The sequence below is a fragment of the Equus caballus genome, chromosome 5 (genome assembly GCF_041296265.1).
Source record: "Equus caballus isolate H_3958 breed thoroughbred chromosome 5, TB-T2T, whole genome shotgun sequence".
Classification (NCBI taxonomy): Eukaryota; Metazoa; Chordata; class Mammalia; order Perissodactyla; family Equidae; genus Equus; species Equus caballus.
In genome coordinates, this window is record NC_091688.1 from 99603985 (window position 1) to 99631041 (window position 27057).

Sequence of the window (27057 nt, forward strand, 5' to 3'; positions counted from 1 at the left end):
AGCAGGAGGGAGAGGTCAGGCGTCAGTCTGGCCGCCCGCCAAGTCCAAACCTCTCCCGGTGAGGTTTTTGCTCAGCGCCAGTCCCACTTATTCAGCGGCTGAGGCTCTCTCCATCTGAATGTCCCACTAGTAACTTAAATTCAACAAGTGCAACGTCAAACTTGGTATTTTAGTCCCCAGATTCTTCCTGCTGACTTCCTTCCTTTTGCTAACAGGATCCTTGATCTAGTTACCCACACTCAAACTTTCACCTGCGACCCCAGGAGCCGCCACCACAGGGCTTCCTCTCAGGCCCTGTGCTGTGAAGGGCTTAGCAAATACAGGTATTGAATTCTCACCAAAACCCCGTGAGGGGGGTCCCAGCATTCTCATGGCTTTCCTTTAAGATGCGGAAGCTGTGGCTTAGTGAGGTGACTGATTTAAAGGCACCCAACTAGTGACTGAGACAGCAGGACTCAGGCCCGAGACTGCAAACACCCAGAGCTCGAAACTTTGAACTGCCTTGTCTTGTTGCCCCAGAGTCACCTCTGACTCCTGCTTCGCCTCTGCGTGGTCATGAAGACTTTGCCCCTAAAATGTCCCATGCAACCGTCCTCTCCCTTCCATTTTCACTGCCACCGCCGAGTTCGGCCTCTCGCCACCTCTCACCTCTCCTAAGCCGTCTTCCCACACTTTAGTGACGATTCATCTTCTTCAAGAGTCACTTCCTGTATACCCTCAGACTAAGGAAACACCTCTGATGACTCCCCGTGGTCCAAGTGTCGTTTTGTGACTCAGATATTCAGGTTACTGTGTACGCTTCCGGTCTCACTTCTAACCACTTACCTTCATGAACACCGCATTCCCCCCAGTCTAGACTTCTTCCTGTACTCCGAACTCCCCTGTCTGTTGAAATTCTACGTCTTGCCTTCACAGTCTAGACTAATTCCTTCATGAAGCCTTTCCTGATTCCCTTGATCTTCTGGACTTTTCTAATGAAAGCCTGTGGCAGCCTGTACTGTGGTCACTTGTGGGCTTATCATCCCTGTAGGATCCCATTCCTCTAGGGCTGAATTGGGTGTTACTATTATCTTTGCAGCTGGTAGCTATGTAGCATAGTGCAATCGATGTACACGATTCTGGCTTGAAAAGTGAAGATACATCACATTTTATTGTTAGGTGCTGTCAGGATGTGTGGCCCATGTACTCACGATGTTTTCAATCTAGTAAGGGAGACAAAACTATTATTCAAAAATTAGCCAGAGAACAATCAGAAGTTCACCCAAGAGAGTGATGAAAGGACAGAGAGAACAGAAGGAAGGAATGGATGGAGAAGGATTTAGACTCGAGTTTGACGCTGAAAAGTGAAGAAAGTTGCTGTAAGTGGAAGGGTGTGTTCTGAGGTAGGGAAAAGCATGAGGGAAAGCTCTGAGGTCAGGATGGGCACGGCAGGTCTGGGAAGAAGGATGGCACTTTAGGAGCACCTATTGAGAAGGAAAAACGCCAGGAAAGTTCAAGGTGTTTCAAAGTGAAAGTTTCCTCAAATTTACAGTGTCATTTCTTTTTAAAAAAATGTTACTTTTTTAAATTGAAATATAATTGACATATAACATTGTGTAAGTTTAGGGTGGACGACATGTTGATCTGATACATTTATATATTGCAATGTGATTACCATTGTGGCATTAGCTAACACATCCAACAAAATTTCCCATCACAAAGCTTTTTGTGATAACCAGCCTTCTTCCAAGTTAACCACAATTAGTGAGTTTTTGCTGTATATTCTTGCACTGCTCTATAACTGCTACAAGGCGTCGCTGACCATCTGAATTACAGTACACGGCAATATGCCGGCCAACCTCTTCCTCTTCTGCTTTTTAACGGCCATCACGTTTTAAGGTTTTGATTCCCAACACAGCCTAGGACAGATGGTAAGAAATTATCTCATGGATGACATTTTAGAACCCTAAAAAAATAAAGCCATTTTTATAATGAATTTCCTACATAGTAAAGAATTTCCTTCATTCTGATTTATTCATTCCAAGGCTGTGTGATTGCCTCTGCTATTGTTCCAAGAGGGGAGATGTTCCCAAATGTGTAATGAAAATATGAAGCTCATTTCTCACTGTGCTGATGATCAAATCCAGATTCAAAACTGGCCCATGGAGATTGACAAATACGAGTTGTGATAAATTATTATACAGACCTATTCCCACTAAGGCACTAACAGAAAAAATAATGAAAATTGGCCAATTCATTTTGAAATGCTACCTAAAAAGCCACAACAAGCAGAAGGAAAAGAATTTAAAAAGTATGTTTTTTAATTTTTTATTACATGCCATTTGGGGAAAAACAGGACATCAATACATTTTAAAACTATAAAGCACTGACTGTTTTCACAGTTGTTAAATTCTTTTTGATAGGAATTACACATCGATTTTTCCTTAGGACTAGAGCGTTGCTAATTTTCTCCATATGTGTGCAATTTGTCTTTGACCTTTAACAAATGTGCTCCAGGCAGTCCACTTACCATCCAAGGACAGCGCCGCAGCATCCTTTCACATGCACACAAAGGGCTGAAAGCTCCATAAAAATAAATGATCCATGGCACAAGCTACATTAACCAGCAGAATAATAAGCTATTTCAGCCCTGTAAATTTTAGTGCCATCCATTCAAAACCGCACCGGGTCACTTTAGTATTAAATTCATAGGAACAAAATAGTAAATACACATGTTTTATTTGTTAAGCTGCCAGCTATATATTTTGTGTAAAAGTTTGTTGGCCTAGGCAAACCTATTCAAAGGCACATCAGGCGGTGTCTATTTAAGAGCAGTATCTCTTTCCAGTCCACGAGTTTGTGTTACAGATACATTTACTATTAAGCATCATGTATATTTAATATCACAACGTTTACTTCAGGGCCCTAAAAAGCCTTTGTCCACTTAATAGTTTCCATTATTGAAGAGCCGACATTCAGTTCTCCAACAATTTTGCAAAGGACAGGCAACCCATACGAGCTTCTAGCGTGAGCCGGCAGCCTCGTGGGACGACGGTCATTGTTATGAAATCATTAATTCTACCTCAGCAGTTTCAACTGTCAGGTACACGTAACAATAATTGCAGTTAATGAATGCTGCTCAATTTATTAAGGAGGAAATGAAAATCAGGATTCTTTTATATGCATGTCTGAGACACTAACATTTGTGTATACCATGTTGACTATTCTACTGTCATTTATTAGTCAGGGGAGATAGTCATATTTTTTAAAAAGGTCTCTTCATTAAAAAACAATGTAGGAAATTCTAAGTCTCTAATTAAAGAGTAATTAAAATAATTAGTACCAAAAGTAATGTTTAATAAGAATCTATGTCTATGAAAAAGCAATCTGGCAGAACCAAGACTTAGTTCCCTTGGATAAACAAGATTTTTTCTTGTGCTACCCTCCTCTCCTCTAATCCTTACCAGAGTATGAAAATGTGAAAAGACTTCCAGTTGTTTGAAATATTAGTGTTTTTTCTTTGTCAAACTTTTGGGCAGTAAAACATTTGTGTACATAGATACAGGCTATTTCTTGCTTTAAAAAAGTAAGAACTACATTTCTTTTTTTTTTTTTTAAAGAACATCCTTTTTTGTGTGTGTGTGAGGAAGATTGGTCCTGAGCTAACATCTGTTGCCAATCTTCCTCTTTTTGCTTGAGGAAGATTGTCCCTGAGCTAACATCTATGCCGGCCTTCCTCTATTTTGTATGTGGGACACCACCACAGTGTGGCTTGACAAGTGGTGTGTAGGTCTGCACCTGGGATGTGAACCCACAAATCTCAGCCACCAAATCAGAGCATGTGAACTCACCACTACACTGCTGGGCTGGCCCCAGAACTACATTTCTTATTTTCAATCACTCAAAGTAAACCGCATAGACATTTGCAAGAGCAAAGAGAGAAGAATTTCTGAAAACGTAAGATGAAAAGGTATCACTTTTAGGATCCCAGAGGCATCTGCTTCCAATAAGTATGCTCTGACTCGTCAGCTGCCCAATGTGAACAACCACCATCAGCTTATACCGCGGAATCAGCAAGTCCTTGACCCGGCCTTTAATAACCTGGAAATTAACAGAAAAAATAAGGTCCTCACTTAGCCACGCTGAAACTTCAGAGTCTTAATCTTTGTCATAAATGTACTGGATTTAACTTAAGAAAATAGTATGAAGCATGGTAGATGCTTTCAGTAATTGCTGTAGAACCATGACCGTGATTTCCTTCAAGCACTGTCCTCATGAGATAGGAAATTGAGGGACAAAATGACAGCACCAGCAGTAAATCTACATTTCCTAAGGGACATGGAAAAACTGTAATCCAGGGCACAGAAGTTAATGGATTTATTACATTCCTCGAAAATCTATGTGAGGAGGGCTTCCCTTCAAAGAATGTTGGCATTAGACTTTCACCGCCTTGTTCACGTCCAGGGAAGGGACTGTACATCTGGAGTCCCCTGTCATGTGACTAACCATGAATATTTATTAAAGACTTTGTTGTAACAAGTAAAGTAGAGAAAACTTGATGGAGAGCCACCACTTCAGTTGATAAAAATAGAAATGTACTTAAATGTATTTAAAGCCACAGTGTCTGTATTGAAGGCACACAAAGAGGCTGCCCAGGGAAGAGAAAATAATCATTAAAATATTGTATCTTTTACAATAAATGTTTTTATAAATGGGGCAGCTGTATACATTTTTTTAACAAAACAAGTGCAAATGGTGCACATAATGATTGTTTTAGATAAAGGTTCTTTATACACACACACACATGGAATATGACCTAATAAAATTTTTCATAAAATATATTTAAGCACTTTTTCTGCTACTGCAAATTAATTGCCTTCATCAAAAAGTAGGAGGTTGCGCCTCCAGCAGATATTCTGGTTATAGCTAACACTTTGGGCAAATCATGAACATACCTCAGAGACCGTCTTTGCCATCTGCCTACAGACCTCTGGATCATACCGTTCTTCCCGCAGGTAGTTGCTTAACACATCTTTCAAAATATGGTTGACAACAACCACAGGAAAAGGTTTGGTGGGACCTGAAAATACAGATGAAATTCCTAAGAAGTAATTTCAAATTCTACCTGCCCACCCCATAGGCTAATCAAGAGGATTGAAACGCGAGAGACAGTAATCTTCTGAGTGGCCCCTATTTAAGGAAAAAATGGATCCTAATTAGGTTTCCAGTCAGGTTCTCTGGCAGACAATGGGCTCCTCCATTTACCACATGACATAAGGAGTGTGCTCAGTACCACTGAGGTTTGACTCTGAACGTATCCTCCTTCTCAGTTCCCACTATTAATCTTACTTCAAAGTCTCAGCATCTTTCCTACTGGCCCCCAGCTCTTACATCTCCCCTCCAATCTATCTACCACACTACAACTGGGGGAACTGCTCTGAAACCCAGATCTTACTGCCATATTTCCCTCTGCAAGATCTAAGGTTCACCTCCTACCCAACCTGTAGCCTCTTCTCCCACCACCACAGCTCTCTACGCCGATGCTGCTCCATCTCACGGGCTTCACCTGGCTTTTAAAGGATGCTTGTGTCCATTTGTTCTTGCTCTTCTTTTGAAATAGAACACCCTTCCCCATCGTGTTCATCCGAGAACTATCCACTCACATTGCAAGGCCAGCTCAAACGTCTCCTTCTCCAGGTAGCCTTCTTCCTGTCCTCAGGTCAAAGTCAGCCCTCTCTTCGCTGCCCTCCCAGTGCACTGTGCCCTCCTCCACTCCATCCTGGATCCTAATCCACCTGACAAGAGCTAAGGCAGACCTGGCTTTCTCCCCAGTGAAATGCAAAGCTAGATTCGATTTTGTCCTCCTCAGCGTCTACTACAATGCTAAAGGCACAAGAAATGTTTACTGTATGATTTCTGATTTTAAATAGAATTAAACATTCTATGGATAATAATCATAGTACAGATAATGGCTACTTTTATTGAGCATTTTGTCCATCGGGCACTGTGATGAGCATCTTATATTTACTACCTTATAGAACCTTCCAATAAATCCGAGGTGAATCTTAGTGTTAGCTCCTTTCGCAGATGGGAAAACAGAAGTTGAAACACATTCGGTGACTTGCTCGGAATCGCACAGGGGCGGAGCTGGGACGCACGCTCAGGTGTATCTGACTCTCCGGCTTCTATACCTAACCGCATTTAGTCCGAGTTCAGAAGCTTACGATGGAGCTTTTTATCCAGCACCCCGGGAATCTCACCTGCACCTCCCAGGAATGGGAACGTGACCATCTCTCTGGCTATATGCCCGTGTCATTGTACAACAGGCACGTGGGCCCAGAGCCTGGAGTTCAGAGGCTCCATCATTATTTTCTGAATTGATGTGGATGAAGGAATGAGATCAAGAATCATATCCCATTCTATTTGAATAGTCACCAGGATCTTTTAAGTGTTTATTTTTAAGGTCTGTCTCAGTCAGAGGCTAAAGAAACATATGGCACACTAAAGTCAGGACAATCCCAAGAGGATTTAGGAAGGAGACTCCTTAGGAAGGTCTGAGCAGAATGTGGGAAATCAGGAAGAGCAGTGCACTACCCTCAGCCTGTGAAAGCGAGGGTGTTACCCCATCCCACCCCAGGCTTCAGGGGGCTGAGCAGGGCACTGTTCCTAGATCCCCAGAGAGGCCTGTGGACAGGCTCCCTGAGAGCAGCTCACGTCCTACTGTTGGCGGATGTAGACAGTCTAGGGGGAACCACAGGCAGGGTGGGGGAAGCAGACACCCCAGCCTCACTCCTCCCTCCAAAGGCCCACAGAGTACCTTTCAGATGCAAAATAACCCAGAAACAAGTAGATGTGGAAATACGTTTTTGATTTTTAACAAGATGGCTGGTTGAATGCTTAAAAAATGGATGGTCAAGCATAAAAGACTTTAATCATAAAAGAATAATTCATATGACTTTTTATAAAATATGGAAAGTACTTTATACTAAGGTGTTTCTGTAATTACTTTTCTAACTTGATTCAACACTCAGTACTTCTAAAACGGATGAGACAATTTAGTTTGTTTATTTGGGGAAACAAGTTATGAAAATACATCCTTATGAAGAAGAAAAAGAGGGCTTCGTTTTTCACGTCCTTTATCTCGCTGAAATCTGATTCAAACCCTTTCAGCACGCAGAGACCAAAGCCGCAGGCACCGCATGGCCAAGATTGTAACTTTAGTTACAAGTGGGGGAAAACTTGACTCAAACTCAGCTTGCCTAACGGCAAAATCTATGAGCAGAGGGCTGAATTTAGGACTCGAATGATGACGTTAGGGTTTGGTTCTCTCTCGGTCTCAGGCTTCCTTCATGTGGGGCGAGATGACAGACCCTGCCATAGCCCCTACGTTCTTTCAGGTTTCAGGGCCTGATCTGCTTCTTCAAAAGCCCAAACAACATATTCTGAATTGAATCTCTAAGGCTTTGACTTAACTAATCAAAGGGTTATATGCCATCCCAGAATCAGTCACTGTTACATCTCTGAAGCTAGTGTCAGCCTCAGCAGAATGTTATGGACCAAAAGTGGTAATGATGGAAGTGCTGGGGCTTCCCCAAAGAAAATTGGGTCAGATTACCAGAAGGAGTGTAAAAAGTATATTGGACGGCAGGAATATTAGTTGCCTACCCCAGGCCCTGTGAAAATACCAGTAGACTGACTAATTATGGAGCCTTGTAATCCGTGTAGTCTTGGGACTGCTGTAGAAAACTGGCTACAGGGCCAAATGGGCTGTGCTGATGGTCTGTAATTTTCTTGAGGTTAACTGGCCACAGATGGAACCACTCTGGCCCATGGAGTCTTCCTTTGGTCATTGGTAAGTCTCTGTGGATTTCCATGTAGCAGTATAATTACTGCATTATATGGATTCAGATAATAGTGGGCAGGTATGCATTTAGAGAAAACAAGTAGGTCTATGAGGAAAATGAATGGGAAGAGACATTCACTGTGAACTCCACCTGGGAGTATAGGGGCAGGTGCAAAGATATTTGTTTTCAAAGACCCAAAACCTCAGTGGGAAGGGATAACCATCTCTGTCAACAGGGGACCAGGAATCATTTGCCTTGAAGGCTTTTTTCTCTACCTATCAACAACATTTGTTGTTTTTGTTGGATAAAATTTTAATGCATAGCTCTTTCATTTAACTTAAGTAGACATAAAATAACTCAATCAGATAACCCAGAAATACCCAAGGAACTTCTTAATTCAGTAATACGCAATACACATCAGTGCCACTCAATGAATTGCTTGGTATTTAGGAAACAGTGATGGAGGAAAGCAGGCAATGGGTATTCGTTCCATTTTGCAGAGGAAGAAATTAAAGCAGGATCAAATCACTCAATTAATTAAGATCCCTTACATTGTGCTAGCATTGAATATACTACAGGTTATCAGATACTATTTTAAGTAAATATCATTCACGAAATTAGCTTAAACTAGGAGTGAATGATGAAGTAACACACCCAGCTGATAGGTGTTTTCCAGCTGAACTGTGAGGCGAGCGACATCGTCCTGCTGGCCAGGTTCATCCACATAAGACACGGTGCTCATCGAGCTAAAGGCAAGAGAAGACCAATTTCAATAGTTATTATAACAATAAGAACAAAACACAATGTTGCTTTCAGCAAAAATGTTACAAAGGTAAAGTTTTCTTTAAGAAAATTTCAAGTAAGCCCCAGGTAAATATCCCAGTGCCATAATTACAGTCTAAAACATTTTGGAGATGGAAACAGGAAGGCATAGGAGCAGGTCTCAGTGTAGCAGTTGAAGCCCAGGGCAGGGCCTGGGCACCTGATGATCCAGAACGTGTTCCTGGGTTGGTATGTCTGTGGGGTAACAGACCACACGTTTCAAAAGCCATTGCCAATTGCGTCTCTACCACAGATGCAAATCTCTCTGCTCAAAGTGGACAAAGCTCCCAAAGGGCTGGGGAATATCTGAGGAAGCTTCAAATGTTGGGAAACAACTTCATGTCCACATGGGGTATTACAAAAACTTCACTATTATAGGCACCTCACAAAATCCCTTTAGTAGAAAAAAGAAAAATGAGAAACTCACCTGCATGGTGAGAGAAACCACAATTCACCCAACCTGTTGGGGATCAATAAGCATAACCACCCTTTTCAACATTTAGAAAGGGTTTGGGCTTGGTTACCAAGGCAATATAAGCTTATCCAGGTGCTGAACAGGAGGCCCAAGCAAAGAAGAGCCCCTAATGTCCCTCCAGCACTACTTAATTCAATTTAATTCAGAGGAAATTCAGCTGTCACCAATGGCAGTCTCAGTGTCTACCCCAATTCTCTCCACCTGTGCACATGGAGGTGCAGACAGATGTCATTTCAAAGGAGATGATACAACAGTGCATGTGTGCGTGTGTGTTCAGAGTGACCACTTTTCCAAGCAGGCTATGTTTTTGTCTTAATTAAATGAGAAAGAGATATTTGTTCTCAATCTTTTGGGGATCGTTCCTCTGCGAGGAGTTTAAAATACTTAGTTCTCAGCTGATTGGAATTAGTGAGCTTCTCGCAAATTGATATTTTAAGAAAATCACAGATGATCTATTTTTTAAAATCCTTTAATATAATGCAATTTACACAATAAATTAAGGTTTACCCACCCAGCCTGAGAAAGTGATGCAAAAAATTAGGGCTGCTTTTTCACGATGGATTTCTGGATTAGAGATTTAGTCTTCATTCATGTAACACCTGCTTTCCTCAATTTTCTGCTGCCCTTTGAAGTAGCAACCGACTTCACTGGCCACATGGGCTGCAGGTGTTGTGGGTAGTACCAAAGACGACAGCTTCTGCTTAGAAAACCCAGTGCTGCCTAAGCCCCTTGATTCTAAGATAAGACAGCCTGCCCCAATATTATATATGTTACTTTTAACTTTGCAAAACATTTCCCATTAGTGATCTCATTTTACCTTGACAACACCCTTTTAACTAAGTAAAAGAGTCTTTATTCTACCCATCTCAGAGATACAGGGATCAAGGCAAAGGGCTTAATATCATACATGTGGGAAAGGCAGACTCAGATTGCAAATATCCTATTTACCTCCTGGTGACAAGTCTCACACAGGACCACATCTGACAGACTGAAAATAGGGGCAATGACTGCCTGAAGTAATTAACTACTGCAATTAAAACTTACTTGCACAAACATACAGAGGTATTAATAAAAAGCCAATTTCTTTTGTACTGAACACTACATCAAAAACTCACATAAAGAGAAGTACAGTTGGTACAAAACTCAAATTAGCATAAGTGGAAGTGAAAGACAAAAAGCAAATAAGAGTTTTTACAAAGACCTCACTATTGCTTTCTTATTTCCACGTTACTGAAGAATTGATCATCAGTGCAGTTCTGTGTCATATTATGGGCACGAAGTTGGTAAGTGTCATAAAGACAGCTTAAAAAATCCGCTGGCTGAAGAGGGATGTGCAGATAGAAAGTTTCGCAGACTGGGTTTTTTTTTGATTTATTGAAGATGATTTTCTTCAGTGCCTTTTTATTTCTACATTAATCATGTAAACAGTGTATGCTCATTGTAAAAAGTTCAAAACATATAGAAAAACATAAAGTAAAATTACACAAAAAATTATTAACCCCAGTGGTTGTCTAATCTCTGTTAACATAAAAAAAATTTTCAGACATGATTTTACATATGGGATCACATTATAGATGCTTGGTTTGTTTTTTTTCACTCAAAAATGTATCATGGATTCTTTCTATGTTGATAAATAGTAATCTACATCATATTTTCAATATCAAGACAGTGTTTAATATACGAACATTCTGGATTTTATTTAACCATTTATTCTCCAGGCCATTTACGTTGTTTCCAATATTCCACTGTTGTAAAGAAAACTGTAATGAACACTGCGGCAGGGACTGCCATTTGTCCAATGTTCTCTCCTTCTTCCTGGGTTACGGAATCCTAAGTGTGTGGGAAAATTTCTGTCCAAATTAAAGACAAATTCATGGACTTCTTTGGTGCTATTGTGACCATGAGGCTTATGAGCCAATTAGATGTGAATGGAAGTTTTGGTGGAAATTCTGAGAGAGTTTCCTTAAAAGAATTTATTCAACCAAGAGGAGCTTGTTTATACCCTGCTTGATAACTGGAATGTGGATATGATGGCAAGAGCTCAGCAGCTATCTTGGGGTCTTGAGATGACAGTATGCATTACAGATCAGAAAGGTAGAAGACTAGGTCTGTGAACTGCTTCCCTCCAGACGTCTTTTATGTAAGACGAAATATATTTCTATTTTGTTTCAGCCATTATTTCTTTTTAAAGTTATTATTACAAGAAGCATTAGATATAACTGATACAGAGTTTGCTACTTGCAAGTGGGATGCTGCAAGCAATAGACGATGAAACTTGGTGTGGGTTTTGTGGAGGAGAGAGGGCTTTGGGGAGTGAGGGTTCAGATATTTTGCTGGAAACCTGGCATCCCACATCATGCCCAAGGAAACTATTTGGTTAGTCTGTGGCTTTCTGTACTTTGGAAGGTTAACCATGAATCAACCAAAACTATAACTTCATGGAAAATTATAGGAAAATTTTACTTTTTTAAAAGCTCTGTTTATGATATATTTTGAAACTGAAGTTTTTTATGAAGTTTTTTGAAACTGCTTGTTCTCACATTAAAATGAGACGGGTTAGAAAAAGGAAGAGATAAGAATAAAGAAAAGAATAAGCTGAACAGAAAAATTAAGATATTTATTCCTTGAAAAAAGACAAAGGGAAGATATAAAATATTCAAAATGCTTGCAATCTGGACAAGTAACATTAAACCAGACATAGGCTTGGTAAATTTTTAGAAATAAAAGAGATCCTGTATTTGAAAATTGAGAATTACCAATATCAGTTCAGAATAGCGACTTAGAAAAATTTGTACATTTTCTATTGATAAGCAACTTTACTCAAGCCCTTTGGAATTTTTAAAGATAAAAATGTGAGATGCTCAAAAAGTAAATTTATGGCTTTGTTCCCAGTGCCGTACACCTGGCACAACACTTTTACTGGGTAAATGTTACAACATTACGAGTGGATGAGTTTCAGTTGTCCATGACCAGACTCTAGTTTACAGTAATAACCCATGTGGATTCATGATCTCATTGCAAATGGCATGCTGAAGTTGATTTTAGGTTTTAAATGTGAGAAGTGTTCTTGCTGCCCATGTGTTCCATCAGCTCGTTGGCATTTATGGAGGAAAAAGATTTCAATCGGAAAATGTGTCCAAGAGAGTTGTAAAGTTTTAGGAAGGAAGGCAGATTAAAAGTCAATGCAGGAAAATTGAAAATCTGGCATAAATACTGCACAAGTCAATTATCGTTACTCTAGGGAGAAGAGTAACAAATTTGCAACCCAATTCAAAATTCAGTCAGTACTTGGAATCACGTGTACTGTTGCTGAGGACAGGCTTGGAATGAACCTGGCTGCAGAAATAGCTGTATAAAATTGTTCCACAATAACAAAACTAACCCTCCTATATTGTACCTGGTTGACAGTGGGACTGTCCTGTGCTAACCCAACAGCCTGTGTTCTGATTACATAGAAAAGAGGCCAAAAAAAAAAAAAATTTTAGCCAAGGAGTTGGAATATGTTTATTCCTTCGTGAAATTCCATTTTCCTAAAAACATAAAAATTTGCTTGCTAATCAGTCCTTGAATTACACAGAATAAATATATGACATGTCTTGTTGTTATGACTGTTAGAGATAGAAACAATAATTTCAATTAAATCTCACCAGCTACAACACCATCTAATTATTTTGGAGAATTCCCTTCCAGACATTTTCATTGCCGTTATTACTTAGATGTTTTGAAGCTGCAGTAAGAGATAATATTTGAATGTATTTGAATGACCTTGCAGCCATTAATATAGTATATTAAGAAGGTCATAATAGCATCTCTTTCTTCTATTTGTAATCACGGAATGCCTGGAACTACTATATTTGGAATGGTATCATTTGAGCATGTTGTTTTATTTATTTAGAAATCTGTTAGTAAAGTCATGTGCTGCCTCCCAGTGGAGATATTTCAGAGGGCATAGAGAAAAAGAAGGCTTTGGGGTATAAACTTGTGCATTTGTTCTTTTGTTTTTTCTTCTTTCTTGTAGCAAATATTTATAGTCCACCACGTGGCAGGCAAAGTGAGAAGTACTGGTTATACAAAGAAAAATTAGAGTCCCTGTGCTCGAGACACATGACGTGTAAGACACAAGAAAAGACGCAGAGGAACTCACTTTCTTGGGAGCTTTCCATCTCAAAACTTCTATGGATATTTTTATGACCACATGAATTATTATGGGTATATTTATGCCGGTGTTTGTTGTCTGGTAAGGTAATTTAGTTTCATAGCCATTTAGTTTATAGCAAGTTTGCTGGATATTTATGTAATTTTGAGGGATTTAATCACATTATTGGTCCCATCTGACTAGTAAGAGGAAGGTTATAATGGAAACAAAAGTCAAGATATATTTTCAAAAAGGAAAGAGGCAAGAAAATGACATGATGTGTTCTTGGCACATGTTACTGGAGCCAGGTAGCCTGTGAAAAGTCCAGCTCGGATGTGACTGAAGGTAATCCAGGAAAGGCGACTGACAAAATGGAATAATTTTAAGTGTGTGGGCAGAAAAATCAGAGTTAGGGTCTGAAGCTCTTTGAGCTAATGCTCGTCCAAGAGAAAGCACGGGCAAGGTCAAGGCAGCTGAGGGCGCTCCTGTTGCAGCTCCTGGATGAACGCAGAGGCTCAAGGTCACATCACCCTTGCTAATCACCAGAGAGGTGAGCTTGGGACTGTGGGTGTCACGGTTACCTCCTCAACACTGTGCAGACCATCAAGGAGGAGTGTGGCCCATCTTAATGGATTTTCAACACCAATGAAAGCATTTGTTTGTTTGTTCGCATTTTAAATAAATGCACAATGGAATGTTTCAGCAAGGAGATAAAAGTAAACCTTGTTTTACAAATTTGAATGAGCCCTTTTCCATTGGCTGTAAATGCCTCTTTCGCCTACAGGATGAAAGGGTTTAGTCAGCCTGGACTTAACCGCACACGACATGTGAACCTAACCTGTTTGTGAGCAAAAGAAATGCTTGCCCAGGCCACCATTAGTATAACGCAATCATTATTCATTCAAAGGCCAAGAAATATTTATTGAGTGATTCCTATGTGCCAGGCACTATTCCAGGTCCTTTGGGTACAATAATGAAAAAGTCCGAACTAAGATCTCTGCCTTTCTGGAACTTTATTTTAATGTCGAGAGACTGACAATAGACAAGGAAATAGTACAGGAGTAAATGATTTATCATGTTAGGTGGTGATAAATGCTCCAGGGAAAGGAGGGCTCAGCTAAGGGAGCTTAGAAGGGCATGGGGGAGAGGGCACTTTTTGCAATGTCAAGATAAGCCTCTATGAGCAGAGAACTGAGGGGGTGAGGAAATGGGCCACGCGGATGCCTGAGGGAGGAGGCTGCCAGGTGGGGAGGAGCACATGCCCAGGCTTTGAGATGGGCGGCTGCCTGGTATTTTTGAGGAAGTGCATAGAGGCCAGAGCAGCTGGCACAGAGGGAGCAAGCAGGAATGTGGAAGAAGAGGAAGCTACGAAGGTGTCAGGTAGCTAGGCCACAAAGAGCTTTGCAGGCCGCTGCGAAACCTTGGCTCCTACTCTGATAAAGCGGGAGCCTAGAGAGAGTTTTGAGCAGAGGAAGAACAAGATCCACTTTATATTTTGCAATGAACAGTTCTGCCGTGTTGATAAAGACCGTGAGCTGGTATGTGTAAAAATAGGAAGACCACTTAGAAAGCTATTACAGTAATCCAGGTGAGAGATGACGGTAACTGCCATGGACTAAACTGTGTCTTCCCAAAATTCACGTGATGAAGCCTCAACCAGCCACGTGACTGTACTGGAGGCAGGGCTCTGAACGAGAGGATTAAGATTAAATGAGGTCATCAGGGGGAGGCCCTGATCTGACAGAACTGGTGTCCTTATAAAAGAGGAAGAGACACCAGGGCACTCTCTCCACCAGGCGAGGGCACAGTGACAAGGTGGCCTTCTGCAAGCCAAGAAGAAGGCTCTCCCCAGAACCCAACCATGCTGGCACCCTGCTTTCAGACGTCCAGCCTCCAGAACTGTGAGGAAATACATTTCGATTGTTTAAGCCCCCCAATCTACGGTACTTTTTTATGGCAGCTCGAGTTGACTAATACAGTGACTCAGAGAGAGAGGGTAGCAGTGGGGGTCGTGGGAAGTAGTTGGGTTCTGGATGTATTTTCAAAGTCGATCCAGCAGAATCTCCTGCAGAATGGGAGGGGGGTAGTTAGAGAGTCAAGTCGTGAGCACGTTGAGTGAGATGTCTATTAGGTATCACAGCGAAAGGTCAATAGGCAGTTGTTTATGTGAGTGTGGGGTTTGGGAGAGATGTGGGCTGGGGTGTCAACTGGGGGGCATAGCTCCACGCCTCAGTCACTAGACTGGAGGAGATTGCTGAGGGGAAAGTGTAAGGTGAGAAGAGGACAAGAGGCTGCTCCCTGAGGCACTGCTACATTGAGCAACTTGGGGGAAGGGGAGGGACCAGGATGGGGAAGGAGCCCCAGTCAGGGAGAAGGAAAACAGGAGAGTGGTGTCGGGAAGCCAAGAGAAGGAAGTGTTTCCAGGAGAAAGGAGAGATCGGCAGTGACAAATGTTGTTGAGGTCAAGTAAGACGAGGACTGAGGACTGACCACTGCTCAGCCACGTGAAAGTCATGATGACCTTGACAAGAGAGGGACCAGGGGTCCAGGGACAGAGTCTATTTTGTTCACTACGGTATCTTTAGCATCCAACACGATGCCCGTAACCCAGGCAACAAAATGTGTTCAATGAATAAAAGAAACGACTCTGTGATAAAGTCATTACTCTCATTTTATAGATAATACATTAAGACTCAAAGAACATGAAATAGTAGCTAGTTAAGCAGAAGATCTGGGATTCCAATGCAGGTCTAGTTTGAAACAAAGTTCTATGTAGTCACGATAGTTGATACTTGCTCTGTACTTGGATGTGCTAGGAACCACTCTAGGTGTCTCCACGTATTATTTTAATAAATCGCCATCACACTTCTAAATGACAATTACTATTTTTAACCATGTAATAGAAGAAGAAACTGAGGCAAAGAGAGCTTAATAACTTGGGCAAGATCAGCAGCCGGGAAGTGGCCAAGCTGGAACTGGCCCCTGGCCAGCGTGGGCAGAGCCAGGTCTGTGAGCCACTCCTCTCTGCTTGCTGACTCTGCTGCTGCTGTCCCAGTCACTCCTTTGGAAACACTGTCTCAGCTGGCGTGGGCTGCCGTCACAAAGTACCACATACTGGGCTCAGACAGAAGAAATTCAATGTCTAGCTGTTCGTGAGGCTAGAAGTCCGAGAACCAGGCGTTGGCAAGGTTGGTGCCTTCTGAGAGGCAGGAAGGAAGGGTCTGTCCCATGCCTCTCTCCTTGACTTGTGGATGGTCCTCTTCTCCCTGTGTCTCCTCTCAAGGTTTCCCTCTGTGCGTGTCTCTGTGGCCAGAGATGTGCCCCCTACCAGGCCCTTTTATAAGGACATCAATTATGTTGGATTGGGACCCACCCTAAGGACTTCATGTAAACTTAGTCACCTCTTTAAAGACCCTGTTTTCAAATAAGGTCACTTTTTGAAGTACTGGGGATTGGAACTTCAATGTATCAATTTGTTGAATTAACAAGCACTTTCTTGACATTTCTAATTTCTACGGTCAGCGAACCCCAGATTACCTGCTCTGTCATCGGGAGCTGTGATAATCTGGCAAGTCACTTTTTTTTTTTTTTTTTAAGATTTTATTTTTCCTTTTTCTCCCCAAAGCCCCCCGGTACATAGTTATATATTCTTCGTTGTGGGTTCTTCTAGTTGTGGCATGTGGGGTGCTGCCTCAGCGTGGTCTGATGAGCAGTGCCATGTCCGCGCCCAGGATTCGAACCAACGAAACACTGGGCCGCCTGTGGCGGAGCGCGCGAACTTAACCACTCGGCCACGGGGCCAGCCCCTCTGGCAAGTCACTTTACCATACCAAGCTTCAGCTTCCTCAACACACAGGGGTACTAGTGCAGACACACACCTATTTTGTCTGCCGACTGTGAGATGTCTATGCTGAATGGCTATAACAGCTTTTTTTTTTTTAAAGATTGGCACCTGAGCTAACATCTGTTGCCAATCTTTTTAAAATTTTTTTTTCCTACTTCCAGAAGCCCCCCTACTACATAGTTGTATATTCTAGGCGTGGGTCCTTCTGGTTGTCTGGTTGTGCTATGTGGGACGCCGCCTAAGCATGGCCTGATGAGCGGTGCTAGGTCTGCGCCCAGGATCCGAACTGGTGAAACCCTGGGCCCCTGAAGTGGAGCGTGCGAACTTAGCCACTTGGCCACTGGGCCAGCCCCCTGCTGTATCAGTTTTTATTCTCACTTGCCTTGCCAACATTTGGTATTATTCTCCATTCTTATATTTTGCCATTCAGATGGGTGCAAAATGGTATCCTGTTGTTTTAATTTGCATTTCCCTCATTCTAAGGGAGTTCAAGCAGCCTTCACATTCTGCTGAGCCATTTGGGTTTTGCTTCTGTAAACTATTCATCTCCTTTGACTATTTGTAAAAGTGTTTTCCTGTTTTTTTTTATTGTCAACATGCATAATTTAAAAAAATATATATCTCCTACCAGCCTATTAACTGTGTCTATTATATCCTTTGGTGAACAGAAATGCTAAGTTTTATTGTAGTTATATTTACAAAGTTTTTTTTTTTGCTTCATGGTTTTGGGTTTTCATTTTGAGATCTTATTTAAGAAATTGTTCCCTACCCACGGAACACAAAGATATTCCCCTGTGCTTTCTTCTCTTAGCTTTATAGCTTTCCACATTTCTGTCTTCCATCTGGAGTCTGCCGACATAGACGGCGTAAGGTGAGAATCCAGCAACATTTTTTTTCATGTAGTGAGCCAGTTTCCTCCCAACACGGTCTATCAAAATCCATCATTTCCCCCTTGCTCATTTACCATGTTTCCATACATTCACTGGTCTGCTTCTGAAGTTCCTATGAGTTCCATTGGTCTATTTGTCTATTCCTGTGTTTATCATTTTTACTTACTGCAGCTTTGTGGTATATCTTAACATCTGGTAGGGTAAGTCCCTTCTCTATGCTCACTCTTCAAAGTTAACTTAGTTACTCTGATTTTGGATTTTGATTGAGATATACTGAATTTGTAGATTAATTTGAGAAGCATTGGTATGTTTATTGCATTAAGCAATTTCATTTATGGATTCTCTTTCCATTAATTCAAATCTTCCTCAACATGAATGCCCTTACCTTGGATCACATTCCCAGGGCAGTTTTCACAAAGATGCCAATGAAGGATTGTGCACAAAGCTGTTGCACATGGCAATGCATTCTGTGTGCACAAGGAGTGAAAGGCAATTGGGGCATCCATCCTTAGGGGAACGGATGAGAACATGTGTGACAGATGCATATTAAGGACTACTATGCGGCAGTAAGGAGCAAAGAGCTAGACATCTATGTGTAGATATAAAAACTAAAAATGTTGAATGAGATATATGAGATTGAGAAAACAAAAGGAGATTTATAGCACAATACAATTTACGTAAGTTAAAAACATGTATCCTTGATAAGTACTTATTCTGTATTCTTTTATGAGATGGTCACTCCGGTGTGGCCACAGAAGGAGACAGAGGAAAGGCTAGGAAAATGGAGTTTATGATACTCACAGGTCCCACTGACAAGAGACACAACATGCTACGTGGAAAAACACAAGGGTGGTCAGGAGGCAGAAGGCAGAAGCAGGGGAGAGCGAGGGCTAGAGCCTTTACGGGGGTTCTGGGGGAAAGGCCAGCGGGGCGGGGAACAGTTTAGGATGGGCTAGTCTGGATAATTTTGAGGCGCTCTGAGCTAGAGGAGAGGTCACTGGTTGCCCGGTACCTGGCCCGATGATGATGAAGGCAGAGGAATACTGCCTCCTGGGGTGTGCAGCCAGAGGCGGAGGGCTGGCTCTGCGCTGAGCAGTTTGCATATCAAAGGTGTGCCTCCTACCGGACCTTGGCTATCTTTCAGAACTGGCTAGACCTCAAGGGGCAGTTGAAACATCATAACACGCAGAGAATAAAAAATACATATAATACTGTACTTAAATACGTCTATTCTTGCAGTGTATGCGGTACTGTGTGTATCAGAGTATGTGCCTATTGGAAGAAGAGAGTGGGAGTGAGGACGGGGAGGGACAATCAGAAAACACGAGAGGGACTAGCTCATGTTGGCGACGACAACGTGCTAAGAAGGAGGAACATCTTCAACTCAACTCTGCCCCTAAGATCCAACTGAAAACAAATGGGGATAATGAAAATATCTTCTCTGCTCAACCCACAGGGTCTTTTTGAGAATCATATGGATACCGTATGTGAAGCGGCTTAATTCATCGAGTACAATATAACACCAGTTATTATTGTGGATTAATTTAGGATTATGGCCATTTCCGTTTTCTCTAGCTTTCTCTTTTGGGGGAAGCTGTATCTCAGCTGATCTTGTTGGGGGCCTCAGTTTGATTTAGATGACAATAGAACTCATCAAAATGAGGAAGCAGCCAGGCAACATCATTTTTAACCGCACATAAGCAGCTCACTGTAGAATAGGTGGAGATCATAGAATAAATTCATCACATTTAAAATTACTTGTTCACTGTCTTTCCCACCAGATTATAAACTCCATGAGAGCAGGGATGATTTTTGTGTGGTTCGCCACCTAGCATAGTGCCTGGAATGTACTCATGGGTCAATAAATATTTATTTCAAATGAAGTAATGAATGCAATCTTTTCCATTTTTGTGGGGAAAAAAAATTACCAGGTAGCTCTCCGTTAACTTGAAAAACGAGCTCCTCCAGAGAACCCTCCGGTTATTGACCATTCCCTGCCTACCATGTGGCACAATGAGTGGCACACAGCAGAAGCTCAATAAACCTCGAATAAATGAGTGAGTGAGAGAATAGAGTGTAGCCTAAGTAGGGTGTTAGACGCTATCAGTGGGTTCCAGCAGAGAGCCGTGGGATCTGCACTCAGCATCCTGGTAGCGTGATATCACTGGAATGTTGGTTTGAGGCACAAGAGAGACTCCCTAGTTCCCAACCTTAGGCTCGACCTCCTAGTGGAACTACTGGCCTCAGAGATAATAAGCCTGGATATCGTGTCTCATTATCCTTCAGAAGTAACTTGACCTCAGGCTTCTGTTTCCATTTAAGAACGTGAGAGCAGTGCATCTGTTCAAACACTGCTCGAAGGCTGCCAAAGGCCGAGCCTCCAACAAGAAAGATGTCCTGGTAAATACCTGCTCTCACCCAAGGAGGAAACAGAAGGTCCCAGTGAGTGAAGAGCTTCATTAACGCCCATTACGCACAGGTTGCCAGTTTCCAGGGAATGAGAACAACTGACTGTGAACAAAAGCCTGTTTTGCCACTTGCTAATTCTGTAGCTTTGGAGCCTCAACCTCTCTGAGGATGTGCTTCCTCATTTGTAAAATGGAGATGATAACAGCGTGTATCTTCTGCAGAGGGCAGCAAACACTTCTGTAAAATGCCATAGAGCAAATATTTTTGGCTTTGAGGGCCCTGTGATTTTTATTGCAACTACTCGACTCTGCTGTTATGCGGTGAAAGCAGCCGGAGACAATCCAATAAATATTTATGGATACTGAAATTTGAATTTCTTATAATTTTCACATGCCAAAAATATTATTCTCCTTTTGCTTCTTTTCAGCCATGTAAAAACCATACTTAGCTTGGGGACTGTACAAAAACCGGTGGTCAGTTGGATTTGTCCCTTGGGCCATGCTTTGCCACCCCCAAGTGCAGGGCTTCTGTGAGACCTAAATGAGGTCATGGTGAAGGCCCAATAACAGTCAGCTATTGCCACCCTGACTGCTACCCATTATCTATGCGCAAAACAAATAAAATTCAAAATTACAGATGAAGTATGATGACAACCATGTAGGTACAGAAAGAAATGTGCCAACATGCTACCAGTTAGGATGTTGGAATAGTAAGATCCAGCTTAAGATGTTCTTTTTTTAAAATAAAACATAAAACGTAGATTATAACGAGAATATAATTTAAATAAAAAGACCCAATCCTAAAAACAGTTAACAATAATGATATTGAATAAAAATTCAATCATCCTTTCACAGTTCCAAAGGCCTCCCGATATCCATCACGTCCAAGGACCAACGTTAAGCGTTAGTTACCACTGTGGAAGCTGTAGACATAGATACCGAGTCTATAGGGCTGAATCTGTGCTGATCTTACACCACACCAAGAAGCTGCTTTCCAAGTAGGTCTACCTCCTACTCTTCTTTGCCGTCCTTATCAGTATGTTTACTTCTATAAAGGCAAATAAGTCCAAAATCTAACGAAAGAGCTAGAGAAGAAAACAGCCAAATTCAGTACCATGTAGAAGGGGAAAGCAGCAGGTGCAGAAACGAAGAGCATCCAACCCGGTTCAGAGGTGGCAGTGGTTGTGGTTGCATAGTTAGAGCTTCCTGGCGAGGCAGAGATGGAGCCAAATTCTGAAGGAGGAGAAGGAGAGCATTCCAGACAAGGGTACCCCACGGGAAAGCAACACGCGGCAAAGGCTGGAGGCAAGACAGAGCACTGAGGGGTTGTAAACGTGGAAGCTGAGTTTGGCCGGAGAGAAGAGTGCCAGCAGGATGGTGGGGAAGGCAGTGCTAGAGAAGTAGACAAGGGGCTGCAGACCCTATACATCATACTCATGAACTGGGACTGCATCCTAGTCATTAAATCGTTACTTGACCTGCGAGCCTCAGTTATTTCATAGTAAAATGGTAAGAATGATATCTACCGAGTAGGATCAACGCTGGGAGATTAAATGAGATAATGTGTTAGATAATGTTTTCAATATACTTCAGGATATGTTTTACATTGTTGAAATTGATCTATTAAAAAAACTGTTTTGAAAGAACTTTCAAATGAAAGATATGTGCTTTTCCATAAAACAATGTCATTTCAAAACAATGCCTGCATTAGATAGCTACTAAGCTTTCAGATTTTTTCTACTAGTTGAAGACTCGTTTCATGAAGGAGAATCACCCATACAGTCTGGTCCCAGACAGTGATGAAGATGATGGAAAGGAAGAAGGAGTGAGAGTGGGGGAGGCAGCCTCCTCAATGGCCTCTGCATCTCAAGGACGCTTGCGGGCTGTCATTTGCTATTTAAGAAAAAAGCGCAAATAGAGGATCCATTCTGAACGTTTTGTTTGAGAGTCCAAACGTCTAACTTTGAAATGTATCAAAATAATTATCACTTAAATGTATTTGTTAGTGAAAAATCTATGCTAATGTGTTGGTAAAACTATTTTTGTATTCTTGTTATTTTAATTTGTATTTACACTTCAATAAAAAAAGAGCAATCTCTAATTCTTTAAATTTGGCCATGTTCTGATTGTACGTGACTTTCTAATTTGCTTAGAAAGGGAAGAGGTAAATGCAAATTATGCAAGTAGGGACGACAGTTTAGTCTTCAGGTGAGAAAAGTTTTGTTTTTTTTAATCATGGGAACATGATCTGTGTCAGATTATTGTTATAAGTATTTTCTTAAAAAAAGTAGAATTTAAGCTAACAACTGTTTTAAAATAATTCTACAAAGAACTCTTACACTTAAATATTGGGAATAGCAGCCAAAATGGCTTAGGGTCAGAAACAATTGTTACGGAAGTTAATTCTCCTCCCAGCTGAACTTCTGACCTGCTGGGGTTGCTCCTTCTTTATACTTCCTGTCTGTAAAAGAGACAGCCTGTACTTGTAACCCACAAACATCCAGGGCTGGAAAGTGGAATTTTAAATAAGTTCATTAATACACTCTGAGAGCAGAAAGATTTGGTTTCAGAATTCTAACGTAAATGTATTCCAGTTCTTCGGTCTCTGGTCCACAGGACACAGCAGCTCCTGCTTCCCAACCTGGCGATCAATAAACCACATCCTTCAATCCCCTGGAAACCGTTCAGAGGAAAGTCTGTTTATAAGTTAACTGATCTCTGCATCGGATAATTTGTTTTGTTTTTCCTCCCCAGTTGCAGTCAAAAAGGATGTGATGAAAGGATTAAAAACTGATTTATCTCTTTAGGAGAGCAAATGCAATATGTAGCAAGAGTCAAAAAATGTGCTCACTGATTACCCTTTGACCCATTAATTATACTTCTAGGAAGAAAATAAACATATACTTATTATATAACGGAAAAGAAAAAAAGCGGAAACAAACAAAATGCCTAATAACTGGGGAATGGTTAACTAACACAGAATCATAAACTGACAAGATATTATGTAGCCATTTGCAAGGATATGAACAAAGACTATGAAAATACATTACAGAATTTGTATAAAATAGTGCTAGATGCATTGTATATGTATATATTGATTACAAAAGAGCAAAAACTATGCGTTTATACAACATGGAGGAGAAGATTCGGGAGACTTGTAACAAGTCGCTCGTCTGCATTGCCGATGGCGTTTCTTTTGAGCAAACGATTTCTTGCATAGTCCTTGAAACAGTAAAAAATGCCGCTGGGATCAACACATCACTGAAGTTTTCTCACTCTCCTTCTCTTTCTTTTTTTAAATAAGGCCCCCAAAAGATGACCGGAACCTTTTACTTGCCCATTTTCTCCCTGTTTATGTCCCAAAGGAAATTTTTTTCCCCTCCTGATCAACGTTATGAGCCTGTTTACTCAATAACTGAATCGAGGTCACTAGACATTCGGGCACTCACCCTTTGGGGCGCCCGTGGAGCTCGTGCCGCCGGCATCCCCGACTGCTCAGCGAGGACGTGCTCGCCCTTCGCTTCAACGAGCCAGCCGCTGCGTCTCTAGCCGTATCTGACGTCATCATAACCTAGGGGAGAAAACTTGTAAAATAACAAACGAAAGATCTGAAAACACTTACGTATAACACCGAGACTCCTAAATGAAGTACAGACAGTTTTCCGGCCATATTTGAAGGGGGAAGTGAGGTTCCCTTAAGAGCGATATTCATTATATGTTGTTATTCTCGTCAGTGTAACTGGAAATATGATAACTGATAACTTTTATTTGTGCAACTGTATACTTAATTCACATAAGCAGACATTAAGCTGCAGCAAAAATGCCTAAGTGTAGAAGAGGTTCAAGTCACCAGGAAAAGATAGCCATGTGCAGAAGAAAGATATTGTCCCACACCAGCAAGCAATATTGTTTATTGCCTCCCCCAAGTTTAATTGTGATGAGAGTTGGCTAATTAATATTCGTTGGTGTTGCTGTTACTTTAAAAATTAAAATGAACTGTCTTCCCCAAAGGGTAGTTTTTTTCAAGGAACAGTGATTTATTTAGTAAAGGGAAAACAAGAAAACTGTTAACAAAGTAATTTATTGGAAAATCTACCTTCTTCTCACAAATGCTTGTTGAGAAGCTGGTCGGAGGAATGGACTTCCCAGAACTTGGACGATAGCGCTACTGTATTAGCATGTAGATATTCATTTAAATGATTTTTTGTGTGTGTGAGGAAGATTGGGCCTGAGCTAACTATCTGTTGCCAGTCTTCCTCTTTTTGCTTGAGGAAGATTGTCACTGAACTAACATCTGTGCCAGTCTTCCTCTACTTTATGTGGGATGCGGCCACTACATGGCTTGATGAGTGGTGTGTAGGTCTGCGTCTGGGACGCAAATACACAGACCCGAGGCCATGGAAGTGGAGCCTGTGAACTTAACCACTATGCCATCGGGGTCCCTGATTTAAATGATTTTATAATCTGTAAATGTGAGAGTCCTAACAAGAGAGTGTGCTAGACACTATACACAGAACTGAAACAGGGTCCCTGCCTTCCAGGAGCTGGCGGTTGTGTGGGTAGGGCAGACCTGGTTACAGCCAAAAACCCCAGCGTGATGGGTGTCAGGGCAGAGAGAGGGAAGGGGTTGGGAAGGGCACACCAACCCGGCAGGGGAATCGTGTGTTGGGGGGGGCACTGTGGAGTATGTGTGCGTGTGTGACTGTGTGCCTGTGTGAGTGTGTGTGTAAGCATGGGCATCTCTGTGTAAGTGTGTGCCTAGGAGTGCATTATCACTCCATGGGGGCGTGCCTGTGCGTATGAGCATAACTGAGTCCCTGTGAGTGTGTGAGGCTGTGAGTATGAGCGAGTGTCTCTGTACATGGATATAAGTGTGTGCCTGTGTGAGTACCGGTGTGAGCATCTCTGTGTGTGCACCTGTGTGTGATTATCTGTGTACTTGAGTGTGTGCCTTTGTGTGCACCTTTGTGTGCCATATGTTTGTGTGCTGAGTGTGTGTGTGAGCATCTCTGTGTGTGTGTATGAGTGTGTGTGTCTGTGTCTATGTGTGTGGACAGGACACACTGAGCCTGATTGAGTGGCTCATTCAGGTTCTGCTCTAAAGTGACTCAGTTGGACCTCTGCCTGCTCCCAGTTTCCAGAGCTGCCCGCGGGCCAGGGTTGGCACCTGAGGTCCTGAGGGGATGCAGCCGACGCTGGAGGTCGCCAGCCGCGTCAGCCGGCCTCAGGAAAACGGCTCAGGACTCGCGCTGCTCGAGGGCATCATCCTGAAGCCTAGATACGAAGGCGGGGGTGGGGGGACAAAGGCCAGGATCCAATTCCAGTTCCCTAAATTGGGGCCCCTTTTGATTTGTTTGGGGAAGAGGAGTTGTACGGCGTCAGAGAGGTCGTGGCCAATGCTGGCTACTTCTCAACACATGCCGCCCCCCCCCCCACCCCCCCGATCCTCTCTCTTCTCCCCTCTGGCCCCGACGCGCTGCGGAGAGGGCGCACTTACCTCCAGCAGGGCAGGAGCTGCGGCTCGGCCTGCCGGGGGCCTCCTAGACCTCGGGCTCGTCCACTGCGGGACCGCGCGGGGCGGGGCTCCCGCCTCCCAGGCCTCCCTCTGCTCGCACCCCGCCGCTGGACTCCGCGGCCCGTCTCCAGGGTGACCGCCTCAAACAGTCCTCGGCCAGCCCCGGCCGACCAGTAGCTTCGGGGTCCTCTGGACCGCCGTAAGGATGTAAAGGATCTCTTCGTCACTGCTCAGAGGGGCCGCCCTGAGCCCCGCTGCGCCCTGGGGTGGCCGCGGGCTGGAGGGGCACCGGTTCCTCCCGGAGCGAGGAGGACATCTGGGACTCAGGACGCGGCCCGGCGAGCCCTCCTCCGGCTCCTTCGCCCGCAGATGTGAGGGGCCGCAGCGGGAAACGCGGCGCTTTCCTGGGACCGCAACCCCGAGGCTCAAGGAGAGAGTGGAGCAGCCCCGCCCCCCGCCCCGACGCGGCTCCCCGCCCTCCGAGGCCCAGGGCGTCTAGAAGACGGAGGACGTGCCGAGAGCTCCCGTGCCCCAGATACTGGCAACCAGCTTTAGTTTATTCAGTTGTCCCAACAACTCTGCCACGAAGGGGTTGCTGTCCCCTTACAGATGTGGACAATTGACATTCTAGGATGCTCACTAAGGTCCCCGGGGCCGCTTGGAACGCGGGGGCCAGCTCCTGCGCCTCACCTACGGGCCACCTGGCTCTCCTGCACGCCGCTGCTCTCAGCCGCTAGAAGTTTAAGAAGCTTTGAAAACGAGGCTGTTGGGGTCGAGATCTACTGACATAATTAATAGGCCCTTCCTGCTTCATAATTATCCCCCTCTTAACCCCTGAGCCCCTCCCGCAACCCAAAGCAAACAAAGCCAAACCCCGAAGGGACCCTCCTGCAGCGCGCCATCACTGGAGGTGCGGAGCAGACAGCGCCTCCCAGCGGGGCATCAGCATCAGCATCACCATCAGCAGCAGCAGCAGCAGCAGCAGCAGCAGCGGGCAACAGCGGTGCCTCGGGAGGACGGTAGAGCCGGCAAGGGGGCGGATAGGGTCGGACAGGAAAAGATTGTTTACTGTATCTACCAAGTACTAGGTATGAACTGTTAGGTGACTGAGAAATATTCTCTCATTTAATCTGTGCAATGGCCCT

The 27057-nt window shown here is 43.0% G+C and overlaps 1 protein-coding gene across 1 annotated transcript; it reads right to left on the reverse strand.

Moving 5' to 3' along the window:
- Nucleotides 1–3548: 3548 nt before the first annotated feature.
- DYNLT5 (dynein light chain Tctex-type family member 5) lies at nucleotides 3549–26835 on the reverse strand. Its single transcript, XM_003365111.5, has 5 exons — nucleotides 25895–26835; nucleotides 23847–23968; nucleotides 8478–8569; nucleotides 4935–5059; nucleotides 3549–4080 (listed from the first exon to the last, which is right to left on the reverse strand). Exons 2-5 carry the CDS (start codon nucleotides 23963–23965, stop codon nucleotides 3877–3879), a joined length of 540 nt encoding a protein of 179 aa, XP_003365159.2. The 5' UTR covers nucleotides 23966–23968; nucleotides 25895–26835; the 3' UTR covers nucleotides 3549–3876.
- Between the last annotated feature and the right edge of the window lie 222 nt (nucleotides 26836–27057).

Bases quoted from the DNA above. Each gene is read 5' to 3' on its own strand.
- DYNLT5 (XM_003365111.5), bottom strand. From the start codon at position 23,965: ATGATGACGTCAGATACGGCTAGAGACGCAGCGGCTGGCTCGTTGAAG. The intron at 8,570-23,846 runs GTGAGTGCCCGA...TCTTGCCTTTAG, and splicing joins CTCCACGGGCGCCCCAAAGG to CTCGATGAGCACCGTGTCTT. The intron at 5,060-8,477 runs GTGTGTTACTTC...CTGTATTTTCAG, and splicing joins GGAAAACACCTATCAGCTGG to GTCCCACCAAACCTTTTCCT.